This window comes from Diceros bicornis, chromosome 4 (assembly GCF_020826845.1).
Source record: "Diceros bicornis minor isolate mBicDic1 chromosome 4, mDicBic1.mat.cur, whole genome shotgun sequence".
Lineage (NCBI taxonomy): Eukaryota > Metazoa > Chordata > Mammalia > Perissodactyla > Rhinocerotidae > Diceros > Diceros bicornis.
This window is the reverse complement of record NC_080743.1, coordinates 76,678,029-76,693,457: the sequence shown is the minus strand read 5'-3', so window position 1 is coordinate 76,693,457 and position 15,429 is coordinate 76,678,029. Positions and strand designations below refer to the sequence as shown.

General features: G+C 46.2%; 2 protein-coding genes across 5 annotated transcripts in view; one reads left to right on the top strand and one right to left on the bottom strand.

Moving 5' to 3' along the window:
• Positions 1–10,399, top strand: part of KCNH1 (potassium voltage-gated channel subfamily H member 1) — a 353,446-nt gene extending 343,047 nt beyond the window's left edge. Inside the window, exon 11 of the mRNA XM_058539782.1 lies at positions 4,481–10,399. Coding sequence (XP_058395765.1) covers positions 4,481–5,338 — 858 coding nt within the window. The 3' untranslated portion in view covers positions 5,339–10,399. The remainder of the gene's footprint in view (positions 1–4,480) is intronic.
• HHAT (hedgehog acyltransferase) overlaps positions 4,208–15,429 on the bottom strand; it is a 324,456-nt gene continuing 313,234 nt past the window's right edge. For 2 of the 4 annotated variants that reach the window (XM_058539785.1, XM_058539783.1), the window contains exon 12: positions 12,831–14,341. In XM_058539785.1, coding sequence (XP_058395768.1) covers positions 14,250–14,341 — 92 coding nt within the window. In that variant the 3' untranslated portion in view covers positions 12,831–14,249. Of the gene's footprint in view, positions 5,344–12,830; positions 14,342–15,429 lie in introns of those variants that run through there. The other 2 variants (XR_009219848.1, XM_058539784.1) reach the window with 2 other exon arrangements.

Here is a 15,429-nt window from a genome sequence, read left to right as displayed (position 1 = left end):
AGAGAGGATGTGGGGGAAAGGGTTTAAGAAATGCTGTATGTGATATTTTCCTCTTAGGCATTCATAAGTCACTTTAGCATGTTAAAGCTCTGAGAAGTCCTACAGTAAAGCAACCCATTGTCGTGTGGCTCAAATTTATTTCATTTTGAAATTTTTCCCCCCTCATGGCACCTGTTAAAACCTCATGAAACACTTTGGAAAAGCTGGATAGACTTTTCCTCAGGCAGCCAGCTAGAGCCTGTTCAGGGCAGAAAGCATCTTGGATTAAGGGGCTTAGTGTCTTGCCTGTCATTCCTAGGGCACACTCCTGCCATGGGAACTATGGAGCATCTCTGAGCAGACCGAGAGCTGCTGTGGCTGGTGCTGGCAACACAGACCTCATTGTTGTGAGTCATGTGGCCACCCCTGCCCACTTTGATCTAAAATATTGGCCCAATGCCTGGTCATATGGCTGCCTCTGAGACGAAGACATCATGACCAGCTCCTCCACAAAAGCAAGTGAAGTTGGTAAGCAGAGCCCTAGACCTCAGGGCAGCAAAGTGGTCAGACCACATCAGCTCTGTGTCCCCTTGGGGAGTTGCTGGTATTACTCTCTGATTCTTGGAGAAGGGCTCAGGCATTTCTGCAGGGCAGGAAGCTCTTCCCTGTTCACCTGCCCACTGGATGAGCCAGTGATGTTCAGGTGGGGCTGCCTGTGGCACAGGATGACACTTTGGGAAAAGCCAAGAAGCTTCAGAAGAGTCAGCACAGACCCAGACACCCATGTCTGCTCCCGAGGAGAGCCTTAGCCCATGAGTGTCTGAAATGCCCCCATTGATGATGCAGCCACAGCATCTGAATATGCTGCCTGGATCAGGCCAGGCCCCTGGCCCCTGCTTCAGGATTCTGACCCACGTGGCATTTGGTTGAAGAGCACAGTATATCCAGACCCTCAAGGAGGAGCTACCACTTCCTCCCATAAATGTCTACCACAAGCACACATTAAGCTTTTGTAAACCCACTGGTATATTCCACTGTACAACTTTTTGGTATAAGTTTTGTGTTGACTCCTCAATATCTGAAGAAGTACATCCTTTTCTTTAGTCTTAAAATATCTCATTTCAAGGCTCAAGGGCTGACCTTGATGTTGAGAGAATTGCTAACAGGACCACGTGTGTTGTGAGCCAATCCCTTCCTTTTATAACATTGATTATGACCTCTGTGATTCCATCTTTCCAGGCAGAAGACATTCTCCCATTGATTCATTAGCTCATATTTATGTTTTTCATTCATTCACTTATTCATTCATTCCACAAATGTTTATTGAGGTCCCCCTAGGTATCAGGCACTTTCTAAGTATTGGAAATAGTGAACAGACAATCCCTACTCTCTTAAGGTAGATAATAAATAAAGTTTTTAAAAAGTAAAAGATACAATGTGACTTGCAAAGTACTGTCCTAGGCGCTCAGGGAGATTTCAGAGGGCATACGGTAAAGATGTAAGTAACCGCTATCTTGTTCTGGGATTGTTGCTTACAAGGAACAGAACTCCACCCAAACAAGCTCAAGTGAAAAAGGGGGGATACCGATAAGAATCAGATGTCCTGCAGAATAAAGGAAAGGAACCAGAGCAGTCAGCTCTAAAAGCCATCATCTCTTTTGGGTACATTCACATTCTCATTCATTCCTCCTTTCTCCCTTCCTACCTCTTTTTTTCATTCCCGCCGACTCCGTATCACCTTCCTTCTTTATTCCCTTCTCCCCCCCTCCCTTTTCTAAGAAGGGATGTGAGTGGGGGAGGAAATAGTTGGTATCTCTGCTACAAATGAACACAGGATTGAGAGTAATCAGGGCACAAGAGTGGTGTTAGCACAGCAAGGGCTGTTAGAGTTGGGACGAGGGAGGTAACTTAGAGCTCCGCGGAATCAGAGGTTTTCTACAGGAGGTGCTGTTTGAGTGGGGCCTTGGTGTGAGGAAGATCTGGATGCCCCATGGACAGCGGGGGCCATTCCAAGAACAGAAAACAGCATGAGCAGAGGGAGGCACAGAGGTGGAAGGCTGCCAACTGAGAGCCCTGGGGGAACAGGCAGAAAGGGTCCTGATCTTTCTACTTATCATCATCCCTCCATCCCAGTGATGCCCTCAGGTGGGTTTCTCTCCAGAGCGGACAGGATTCTCCTGAGTCCCATGGCTGGGATCTGCAGGCTAGACTATAGGAGAAGACAGGGTATGGCTGAAGGGTACCAGGGGAGGCAGGGTTATAAAATCACAGCTGAGCAGGGTGGGGATGGGAGAAATGCTGCCCAGTGGAGATCAGAAAGCCATGCCCTGGGTCCCAAGTAATGTGGCTTGAAGATTTAACCAGGTGACAAGAGGGGTGGCAGGTGCATCCCACCCACCTGTTAGTGACCCGAATGTAGAGTCATCCAGTGACAGGAGCTTTGATGGAGAAGTCAGATGACAGGTATGAGCCTTCAGTCTGCCGACCATTTGCTGATTGATCACTGGCATCAAGCAATTCAATGTTTGTTTCCTCTGTATTTATTGGCACTACAAAATGACTGTCTTATTGGTCACCTCTGAGAACCTAAGGAGTGGTGCCGCCAGAGACTCCTGGGCAGGGGGGACTTCCTGGAGGAGGCAGGGTGAGTTATGTGGCATCTGTACCTAGAGGAAAAAAGGCAGAGGCCTTGAAGGGGCGGGGCCAGGAGGATTCATTTTAAGCACCTACAGTGGGCCCATGCTTTCACATAAGGAGTCTTGTGCTGGCTTTACACCAAGTTGGAAAAGTGGGGATTTTTCCCACTTTTTAAGGAGGAAACTGAGGCACAGAAGTTAAGATACCTGTCTGAGGTCACACAGCTAGGTGGCAGAGCTGGGTCTTAATTCTGTCTGTCTCTAAAGCTCGTGTTCCTGGCATCCTACATATGTGCTTCCCCGAGACCTGGGGGTCCTGGGGCAAGTCCTGGGGGCAGGTTCTGGGTTGGTCCAAAGCTGCCTGTACAGGGCACAGGGGTTTCCAGACCGTGATGATGGAAAACCTGCCACTCTCCCTTACACAGTCCTCTCCTCTACTTCTCAATGATCTCGATACCTCTGGTCCTCAAACCAGCAATTTTTGTAAAAAAGACAACCTATTGCAGGTTGCTTCCCACAAGTTCAGATATGGGATGAGTCAAACGTGCCCCTGAGTGTACCCGCCACGTACGATATAAGCCAGAAATTACAGGGCTTTCCCGTAATCGGATGTCGTCCCAGGAGAAAGCTCTGTAATATGTGGCTTATGCTGCAGTCAGCGCCAGATTCATGAGACTGTAGACTGTCCGTCCTCTGCAGGATGCATTGTCATCATCAGTAAGTACCTATGGGACATCTAATGGGTCTGGGGTGTGATGGCTTGGGTACAAGTCCCTTATAGGAAATGTATCTGTTATGCGACATTTAGCTACTCTGAGCCTTGATTTCCTCTTCTCTAAAATGGAGATAATATGTGTCCCAGTGACCTTATCATGCTGTTGTAAGGAATACATGAAGTAACATTCAAGTGCCTTACAAACTCTAAAGCACTGTCCAAGTGTTTGTTATTGTTAGGATGAGCTCGTGTGCAAGGTCACGGGCCTTTGTTTCCCGTAAGCTCCCCGAGGACAAGGAGGACTTCTGTGTGAGACTAGTTTTTACTTTTCACAGACAACCGCATTCACTTAGGGTCCAGATCTGCAGATGGCATTGGAAGGCTTCACTGTAGCCCTGCCTGGGGACTCAGCTGAACTTTCTTGTCCTGGAATGTGGTGTAGACCAGAGGTACTCAAACTTGCACGCATCAGAATCACCTGGGGAGCTTTTTAAGCTACCGATTCAAGGGCTTCCCATCTGGAGATTCTAATGCAGTAGGTCAGAGTTGGGGTCAGAAAAATGATTTTTTAACAGCTCGCCAGGTGATTCTGAATTGCAGGCAAGGAGGGGTTAAAGGGGGCCCAGTCTCAGAGGCCAGGACAGTCTCCTGGGAGGAGGCCATTTGGTGTCTCCAGCGTCCTGTTATGTGGGGATGGAGAGGTTAGGGGGTTGTTCCTTTTGAAAAGGACGACAGCAAGAGTCAATTCCTTGCTGTTGGAAAACTGGGAATGAATGTCAAGAAAAGGAAAGTGACGTGCCGGCCCGGTGGCGCAAGCAGTTAAGTGCGTGCGGCCTGGGGTTCGCAGATTTGGATCCCGGGCGTGCACTGACGCACCACTTGTCAGGCCATGCTGTGGCCGCGTCCCATATAAAATGGAGGAGGATGGGCAGGGATGTTAGCTCAGGGCTGATCTTGCTCACAAAAAAAAAAAAAAAAAGGAAAAGGAAAGTGATGGCAGTCACTGAGTACAGCCTTGTAGGGATGTGAACATACTGTGGGCCTCAGCCCTTGGGGGCTGGAATCAGAGAGCTGTGATAGGCAGAGGGGCTGAGCTCCGCTGCTGGCGCCACCGCCTGCTTAACACGGCGTGTCATCTGTCTCCTTCCAGATTGTGTTCCGGAAGATCAGCGATGTGAAACGGGAGGAGGAAGAGCGCATGAAACGGAAGAATGAGGCTCCCCTGATTTTGCCTCCCGACCACCCTGTCCGGCGACTCTTCCAGAGGTTCCGACAGCAGAAGGAGGCCAGGCTGGCTGCGGAGAGAGGGGGCCGGGACCTGGACGACCTGGACGTGGAAAAGGGCAATGTCCTCACAGAGCACACCTTGGCCAACCACGGCCTCGTGAAGGCCAGCGTTGTCACCGTCCGCGAGAGCCCTGCCACGCCCGTGTCCTTCCAGGCAGCCTCCAGCTCTGGGGTGTCAGACCACGCCAAGCTGCACGCGCCCGGGTCCGAGTGCCTGGGCCCCAAGGGAGGCGGGGGCGACTGTGCCAAGCGCAAAGGCTGGACTCGCTTCAAGGATGCTTGTGGGAAGGGCGAGGAGTGGAACAAGGTGTCCAAGGCCGAGTCCATGGAGACGCTCCCCGAGAGGACAAAGTCGTCAGGCGAGGCCACACTGAAGAAGACAGACTCCTGTGACAGCGGTATCACCAAGAGCGACTTGCGTCTGGACAACGTCGGGGAGGCCAGGAGCCCCCAGGACCGGAGCCCCATCTTGGCAGAAGTCAAGCATTCCTTCTACCCCATCCCTGAGCAGACGCTGCAGGCCACCGTCCTGGAGGTGAAACACGAGCTGAAAGAGGACATCAAGGCCTTGAATACCAAAATGACAAATATTGAGAAACAGCTCTCTGAGATACTCAGGATATTAACTTCCAGAAGATCCTCTCAGTCTCCTCAGGAGCTGTTTGAAATATCGAGGCCTCAGTCCCCAGAATCAGAGAGAGACATTTTTGCAGCGAGCTGAGAGGTCTGTCAAATAAAAAAGAAAATCAAAGATGAAAACATACCGCCCTGCCCTAGACACCACCCCACCACACACACCTCCATGACCAACAACTTTCCAAGTAAGCTTCTCCTGACAGAAAATCAAAGTGGGACCAGTCGGTTAGGCACGTTCTCTCTGTTTTTCTCTATCTGGGAAAAGATACGAGGAGTGTGCTACTACCCTGCAAGATGGCAGCTGCAACTGAACTGTCTTTGCACAATTTTGGAAGAGGGGGCATGCTGTTTAAAGGGTATTTTCCTCCATTTTTAATTTTTTACTGCCATGATATTTGTAAAAGATGGAAACTACCAGAAAAGAACAGCAGCCATTTGGGGATTGGTGGGAGAGCACCGGAAAACCCCTCGTGTATATACCATGGTGGGCTCCTTTGCCAAGACCCCCAAAGACGGCGGTGGGCACAGGGATTTCCCAGCATTCCCTGTCCTTGTACAGCCTGTGTCTGATGTCACCATATATTTTCCTACAGTAGTTGTTTGTAACAAGCTCAGGACAAGGGGAGCTTGAGGGACAGGAAGGGTAGAGCCTTTAACTTTCTGTCTCTAGTGGTTAAGGCCAAAAAGCAGCTGAGGTGCTGTGAGTGCCTCCCGTAGACACTTAGAGCTGGGAATCCTCAGGTCCCCTTTCCCGAAAGTGGTGAGCCAAGTGTAAGAGCTAGAGAGGGGCCCTTGGGATCCAGAGATTCTCTGGGCTGTGGTCTACAGCTCACTCCTGTGGGACAGCTGATGGGGAGGGCTCCGGAGGCCCCAGATGAATCTCTAGCCCTGCTCCATGCCACTGGCCTCCTGACACAGGCCCCTTTGCTTCTTTTCCTTCTCGACCTCCTCCCAAGTGTTCCTGTGGCATTCCTCAGGGTATGGGGCACCGGCAGGAAGGGCGATGAGCCCAGAGTTGCTTTATTAGCAAAGCAGACACACACATACAACCTCAGAAAAACGATTGTAGCAAGTGTTATGTTTATATTATGATTCTTGCTGGGATTGTCCTTCAGAAGTTTGTATTTTGTCCACTGCATGGGGTCATTATAGGACACCTGGGAGCCGTGCTTGGCTTTGTTTTAAAGCTAATCTCTATCTCCTACTAAAGTCAGTAGGACTTAAGAGAAACCATGAAAAGTCGTAGGGCCATGATTGTACTTGCTTTAGGAGCTGGAAAAACAGAATGGGGCAGTGAGTTTTTAAACTGTCTCTGTAAGGTGATGGAGAGAGGTGGCCATGGAGCTGTGGTCTCAGGGAAGGTCCGAGCTCAGAATGATCATGGAGCCGCCTATGGGCCATTCAAGTTCAGGGACACTCCACTGCCTCATAGTCACCTGGGGTCAGGTTAGTCTTGTGCTTGGACTTCTTTTAATGGTGTCTGAAAAAAAGAAAGAGACGAGGTCTCTCCCAGGCATTGTGGAGCTAGCCCAGTGTATGCCCTGCAGGGAGAGGTCAGGACCCTAAAAATTGACAAGCAAGGTTGAAAGTTCAGCTCTAAAACCTCAGCTTGAAGAGAGTAAAATTAGGAGTGCAGGTGATCTGGACTATTAGTGACAGCATGGAATCATCCAGGGTGCTGACCTTCTGTATTACTGCATTGCTTTGCTGCAGAGCTTCTGGATCCCAGTGTTGATTTCCCTCAGTACTGAAGGGAACCTGACAGGTCGGGACCCACCCTACCAAAGATATTCGGCATTTCTAAAAGTCTCCTGTCCAGGCCCACCCGCCCACCTGCCCTTTTAGTCCTGCTCAGTGGCCATGGCATGACCAGGACTTGCCCTCAGTGGTCTGTGCAGTGGGGCTATCCTCTCCTGGCTCCCAGGGTTGGCATCGACAGCCCTGGGGTGCAGAGTCTGGAGGTGAAGGGCAGGGTCCCTCCCCTGAGGCTCTGCACACTTGTGCAGCTTCTCACGTGAGGCTTACAGCGGTGGCGCCTGGCTTCCGCAGGCTGAGACATTATTAGATTCAATCTCAGATGGCAGCATACAAAGACGAGGAAGTGAAATTTCCCAAGACCAAGTCACGACTGTGACTCTGGGTAAAGCCGTGGGGCTTTCGGCCTCTTTAACTTGAGAAGCTGCCAATTAGTTCTTGGGGTAGAGGCTGTAGAATATCTGGAATCCCATCTGCCAGCTGCAGCTGAAATGTGCTAGTTTGACATTCCTTAAATATGCTCGTTAACCTGCTTCTAAAGTTTAGGACCCACTACTTTTAAGGCAGGGCAAGGGCCCTAATAACTCCAACACTCAGCTTCAGCAGCACCTGCCCAAGTCTCCGGGGACTTGATGACAGGCTCCCATCTAGGACCCTGGAGGCCAGTATAGAGAGGCCCTTCTCTTTCCCTCCAGCTCTGCCTGAGGGGTACAGGTGTCTATAAAGAAATAACTCCCCATCTGGGTCTGAGGGGCAAAGATTCGACATGTGAGGCTTTGTAGTCCAGTCTTGTTTCGGGGAAAAATAAAACATCAGGAATGTACTCCTGGATTGACTCCTAGGGTTCAAACTGGGCTAATGACTGAAAGCCCAGATCTGCTCATCTTGAGGTCGCAGATCCCACAACACGTGCTCCTGTGGGTGACAGTGAGAGCATCACGAGTGTGGCTGTATATGCTTTTATTCTTCTCCATTTAAGGACTTTAGGGATTTTTGCTATCCTTGTTTTCTCTGAAAAAAAAAAAACCTTTTTTAAATGAGCCAAACCTTCTCTCCTTTCATTTTTATGACACACACTTGGCCGCTGGCTGCTTTGTGCTGACTACCTACTCTTGCCCAGGCGTTGCTCTGGGTTCCCGAGCAAGGACCACGAGCTTCAGATACCACTGACTGAACCTTCCACTCTAAACCGTTATCTGGGGGCTGAAGAGAGATTAGGGAAACACAAATTTATTAGGTATTGGACCCGACATTTAGACTTTGGAAAAGTTATGCTGAGAGCTCTAGATTTACCTGAGTCAATTATTCCTTTTTGAGGGAAGAGGATGTGATGTATTTATACCATCGCCCAGTAATTGCTGGTTACTTGATCTCTTACTTAAACTCCTTACTTTGAGTGTCATTCATAGGGAGACTGCATTTCCCAGAGTGTCCTGACAGGCTGCTTTGAAGTAGGACATCCTGCCCCCAATACGTGGCTGCTTGAACATGCTCTTCCCCACCAATGGAGGTGTGGGAGTGAGGCTTGAGTCTACGAAATAAGATGGTCGACAAGGTGATGTGCTTGTTCTTGGTGGAGGGCGCTGTCTCCAGCAATGAGTGCTGCCTTTCCCTATACCCACAAGGGCTCTTCCAATGGGTATGACAAGATTCCCATAGGAAGAAAAGGGAGGCAGCCATCTGCTTGAGAAGCCCAGGTCTAGTGCACCATTTTGATGTCTCCACCTTCAACCATCTCCTTCCCTCACACTCATACCGCCTGGCTTTCTTTATAAGACCATTCTTTATATTCTGGACCGCAGAGTAAATCTGTGTGCAAAGAGTTTGTAGCTAGTAGTAGGCAACTAGTGGCTTCAAAAACTCTGATACGACAATAACATGGGCCCAAGTGTTTCAAAGCTGTTTCCATTTCTTGTATCAATTCCTGGGCCTGTTTTACCCTCAACCTTCTAGATCCTATGTGCTGTTTCTGGCCAAACATCAGGCCCTTTCCGGGAGTCCTCTTTGAGAAGTGGAGATAGCACAGCTCAGAGTAAAAGTGCACTCCACCTCACCATCCCATCCAGCAAGCTTCTTCTCCCGAATCCTCAGGTGGAAGGTAAAAGTATTAAGCCAACTGTCAAACTTTTTGTCCAAGCCTGTGTGGGGACTAAATGAATGCCTTAGGAATATCAGGTGTAGGAAGAGCCTCATCTCCCTTGTTGCACTGACCACCATATAGAACATGAACCCTCTGGGAAATTTTAGGAGACCTGGTGGAGGTACACATTCACGTGTATTTGATGAGTAGATTGTACAGTGTTTTGCAATAAAGATGTTGAGCCTTAAGACCCTTGAATGAACCTCCAAATGTGATGGAGCTGCCAATACTCTTTCTCCTCTCCTTCTTCCTCACACAGTGTTGCTTAAAGAGGAGGCTCACTGAGGGCACACTCAGGGCCCCAGACAGCCTCTCTTCTGTCACTAAATCATTGTACTGCCTTCTTGCTCGCTTCAGTGAAAATTACCTTCACCAGCTCTTGTGCCCTCCAACTGGAGGCGATTTCACTGTCCTCTCAGCACCAACTCCAGCCATCAGAGAAAGCACCATTTTCTCTCTCATCCAAGGTGTTCACGTTGAAAAGTTTTAATTTCCACCCCACAGTTCAAAGAATCAATGTGAATTTGCCTGCAGCTGAGTTTCAAATGAAACTTCATTCTCATGCGAGCATATCAGAGTTATTCTGGAACCTCTAGAACTGGACTTGAATACCCCACAGGTGCCAAACCTGGTGGGTGCCCTCTCCCTGCCCACCATTAAACTTTTCTTAGAGCCATTGTCTCTTTATCTGTGACTTCTGAGTCAGCCAACAGGTCCATTAGTCATTCAATGAGAAGTTCACAGATCTTGTATCAGGATATGAACTGCTTTTGTGTTACGAAAGATGCAACTCCCCCCCCCCCCCAATGAATGTATTCTCTTAATATTCAGACGCTGTATTTGTGCATCAGTTGGAGACTGTCCACATCTAACGTTTCGCCAACACTGCAAGGACACTTCTACTCATGAGCAGTTCGTCATCCTGGGGTCTCTCCTTATATTAACACTCTTTCCATTGAGTCACACCAAATCCTTCATTGGGTTTTTCTTTTTCCTTTGCATCTGTCACTTTGTTCAAATGAGCATGAATAAACAGAAGTGCAAATGAGCTGATGCTATTTTTGTGGTCGGCTGAGGATGCTGCCAGGAACTCCACTGTATGTCTGCAGCTTGGGAATGTTAAGAGGAACATGCGGGCCCCTCCATTGATGATATTCCCTTCTCGACATTTTTAAACAAGCACAAATGATATTTGTAAAAAAAAAGAAGTTTAATTTTATTTATTATGGTAATAAACTATTTTATACACGATACTTGCTTTTGCCTTTCCTTATATAATTTAAAGGCATTGAATTGGGTGTTCTGACCCGAGATGACAGAGTGAGGATGGTACTTTTCTATTCCTTTTCCAGAGCTTGGGGAAGTCTAATTTGGATAGCACCTATAATTGTGGCTTTTGGAAAACTTCTAGAGACACAAGATTGCATGTCCAAGTACTGCGCAGTGAGAGAATGGTGAGAAGGTGCTTTGCCACATGATCTTGAAATAGAGCTGTATCTGCTATACAAATGTACAGAGATGCCTTCAAAACCTGGCATCTGGAAAATTGTGGTACAACACATTGATTTAACATGTATCTGAAGTTAACCTCCCACTTAAAAGTGAGCATTTTTATTTTGAACAATTTGGATTGAAATTTGTATAAGAATATAGTAATGCTTCCTGCCTTTTAAAATATAGCGTAAAAACATAGCTGAATCTTTTGGGAATGATTCACTGTCAACAATATGAGTTCTGATCTGTGATTTAATTCATTGATGGTCTCAGAAGCTATTAAGGTAGAGGACTGTTTGCCCCTACACTAACCAGTCCTACACACCAGCACTGTTTCAGTTCTGCTATGGTTTTAATAGGTCTTGCTTCCTGCGCATGGCAAGATTCTCCACAATACTGGCAACCTGAGTTCTTACTTAATACTAATGGACCACATTTCAAAAATGGCACTTTTCTTTTGACAGACAGAACTTCATTCGTGGATGAGGAATCTGTGATCTGCAAACCATATCTGGGCGTCTGCTTGATCTCAGAGGGCCATAGTATTTTTAATGATGGTCTCCCCACACCCTGTTATTTAATTACATTGCAGAAAACCATAATAAAAATAATTGAAAGGTGACAGTTTAAAATTCCAAATGATCAATATTCATTTCAAAAGTCTCACCTAATAAAGCACTAAACATTATATTCTTTAGATATCCTCAGTGGTGAAAACAATCTTTATGTGAATATAATTTTTATAATTAGTCAAAAGGACTAGTAATATAGACTCAAATAACAGATTCTAAAATTTGAGTGCCAAATGGGTTTCAACTATAAAAAAAAGAGGGATTTTGTTGGTTTGTTTTAGAATAAAACAATTTCCCTGAAGAAAGGCCTCAGAGAGGCTTCTCGCCATGTACTCAGACAGGCCAGTGCTGTCAAGATAATCTGGCTTCTCAATAGTTGGCCCTATTGTATGATATGGTCTGGTACATTTGCTAGAAAACAAACTCATTGTATTATGGCTAATTTCTTATACTTAGTCAACAATTATATTATTATTTCAAATAAGCAAGTAAGCAGTCTCCATTTCCCTAAGGGGAACCCCCCTCCCACTAAATTACTATTCTCTCAATATATAGATTATACAATTATATAGATGATTGATATATTTTCTTTCTAGGTCTGCAGTCTTTAATAGAACAAGAGGTTTTCTGCTGTCACTTTAAACAAATTAATCAAAAGAAATAATAAAATACTTTTAAGTCTTCTTGCATGGTCCCAAGAATTAGTCAAAATGACTGGGATTTGGCTGTCCTTCAGATGTCATGCTCGCCTCTGTGGGGACTGTCTTGGCGATCATGCTTGGCGATCTTCGGTTTGCCTGCATAGCTAGGTTGGGGTCAGAAGATCCTGGGGCTGGAAGTGACCTTGAGACCTTCGCTAGTTGTTTCTAGGCCATGTGCCTGAAGTTGCCCAGGGCTGATGACTATGGAAAGTGACATGTCAGATGTTCCCCAGCTGGAACTGTTCTGTCTGCCCAGGCACCTCAAGAGTCTTTCACTTAAAGCAACTCCAAGATTTTAGTTCATATGCATGAAGAAAGATGTATTATCATTTTCATATTACAGTTGGGGAATAGCAAGAGGTTCAAGTAAAAAAAACAATGGTCCTAGATAATCCACATGTTGGTTAATCAGGCCTCATATATATAGCTAAATGCAGTAACCATTTACTAATTCCTGAGAACCACTCTAAATCATATAACAGCTTAAAAGAAATTCAGGATTATTACTTTCAAATATATTCACTGACTCTTCCAATATAGTTTAATGAATATATAAGCCTATTTGTTTTTATATAAATGGTGTCTCTGAAGAGTTCAGGATCCTTTGTATTATTTATATAAGTACATACATCAGAGACTTCCCTACAATCATCTTCACACTCCCTTTCTTCCTTAGCAAGCCTTTTCCTTCCACGTAAACTTCAGCCAAACTCCCTCTGGCTGCCCACAAATCCTGAATTAGTGTTAGTCCATGAAGATTCACTATGTTCATTTGAGTGCTCACTCTTCCTCAGCCTCATCTCCTTCTTAAAACTTCCCAGCACCTTAGAATTGCCTGCCCATGTCTCCTCCTTTACCAAGCCAGCTGCTGAGGCGACTGCTGACCCGGTCTGCCCGCCCCCCACCCCTGGCCTCTGTCGTTTGCTGCAGCTAACACAGTATGTGCCCACCCCATGCCGTCCACATCTGGTCTCCTCCCCTCTCTCTTCCAAGCAGAGTGGCTAGGAAGAACGGACATCAGCAAAATGACTGGTCCTGCACTTGAGGAGTTTATAGCTCACTGAGTTAATAACCACAGCCAGGACACAAGGACAAGACCAAGTAATACTGGACAGGGTGGCACAGACAGGTCCAAGTGAACCTTTCACTTAATAACAATTGAATTCATGTGCTTGAGATGTTCTAAGTTCTCTCATAATTGGGTACACCATGGATTCAAATTTTAAAGCTTCTTCCCTTACCCCTTGCCCTCTCAAAAAAAATCCAAAGCCAAAGACAAGTATTCTAAATTATCTACCACTTGGGGCCATTAGTGGCCTGTCAGCATCTTTCCAGAGGAGTAAATAATTAAGAGTTATATGTGTTCAGATTTTAAACATTTTCCTCAAAAAATATTTAAAATAATTCTACAAAAAGTGAATAATCTATGTGATAGAAAAGGCTCCGCTTTACTCGAAACAAAATATAAACCGCTGAGTGGGAAGATGACCTCTGGGTGGAGAGAGGAGAGAAAACCACAGGAAACCATCCTTCCCCTTTGTGACTTGCTTGATAGCACCCGTCTGTGGATACACTATTCCCTGGATTTTTTAATTCTGTTCCTTTATTGGGAAATGATTAATTGTCAGGTAGAGGAACTGCCATGTTTATACTTCTCTGCAAATCTAGGAAACAAGCAGCCAAACGTAGATCACCCTGATGAAGTTCAAAGAACAGATCTCCTGGGGTACTGACTCCTTGGAATGCCACAGAACATAGTCTATCTTCTTTGGGTAACTAGAAACACAGCTGTGGCTTTGTCACCTCCCTGCTGAGGAGCTGAAGTGTGTAGCTCAAACCCCAGTGCTGATTCTAGAGACTACATTGCCGGACATGGGGAAGGGGTCACTTAAATATCACCAAAATGTTTCAGAAATACTGCCCAGTAGAGGAAAGGTCTATCATTAATAAAGATTTCTGTGCCTCAATCAAGAAACGTCCATTACATTTAATTCTTGGTAAAGGAGAAAGAACCTGAAGGGCTCTGGAGACTGGGTTCTAGACCATAATGTCACCATGTGCAGCTAGGCAAGACACTCTACTGCTCTGGACACCAGCTTACTCAACAGGAAAATGATGGGGCTGGAGGGAGGTGATCTCTAAGTCCCCAAAGTTAGAAGACTCTCTGATTGTCAATTTTCTACGAGAGCTCAAGTTTCCAGTCTTGGAGTAAGGTAACTTCAACAAAAGATTAGCAGATCAAGCACTGGTCCTTTGGAGGTTATCTTGGGGTGCCAGGTCGGGGAGAAGCACCATTTGCTTTGGAGACTGGCAGCAAAGGCTGGCCTGGCAGCATTAGTCCATGGAGTAGGTCTGGGCCCAGGCAATGCCCACATGGGAATAGCAGTACAGGAATCCCAGGACAGAGAGGGTCACCCACGGCCAGCCTGCAGGGGGAGGACAGAGAAGGAAGAGTGGTTAGATATGCCTGGGGCAGGACCTCCCACTGGTGCAAAATGCCCCCTTTGGAGAAGGCAACTCAAGAAACAACACGGGCCTCAGTTTATGCGTAAGACACCCGCCTCCTGGAAAGCTTGCTCTAACTGGAACATCAGCAAGTTAAACCCTACATTTCCATTGGGATCAGCATAAAGTGAGGGGTATCCTATCACAAATGCAAATTATGTTTAGAAATAGGACAAGCTTTTAAAGAATACATATTTAGAAAACTAAAGCACTTAATAATCAAAAAAGAAGAACACTCCATGAGACCCATAGTAAATCTCAAAATATAGATTGACCGTTATATTGAATTGAGTGCCATCTGTAAGCACACAGAAGGGAGAGCCTAAATTTAACATTTGCTTTCAAAACTCAAAGCTTTTAGTGGTTTCTTCTATAAGTACTTGTCTTAGAATATCTGATGTTCCTTTCTTTCTTCTTCTTTTTTTAATTAAAAGTCCTTTCTGCTGAGTATTTGTTACTTCATGATCTCTACGTCTTGTACATGTTTCACTTATTAAAACATTTATTGGAGGCTTTGGAGAGCCAGTACCTTTGTGGAAGGTACTAGATGCCAAAATAAAAAGATCTAGTCCTATGTCAAAGGTGCTCCCACTCCAGCTTGGAAAAGACAAACACACACCACTGGGATTTATGAGCCATGTGACATGTGCTAGATAATGATGTATACAGAGCACGTTTAAACTGGGCCATGCGGGATGAACAAGAGTTTGTCAGATGGAAAGGGTCAAGGAGAAGTTACCAGAGAGATCACCTGAAGTGTGCACATCACTGGCCATCCAAGGAACAGAGATCATGTGATGTGGCTACTACACAGGGAGGGGCAGGCAGGGTAGGGATAGAAGTAGGGAGGAGGCAGTGGGGAGCCAATGAAGGTTATTATAATTCTGGCAGGCTCTCTTGCTATGCCAACCATTAGCTGCTATTATTATTAATATGACATAGGTCCCATCAGTATAGCATAGTGGTAAAGTGTGCAGGCTCTGAAGTGGGATTAGACACAAGTTCAAAT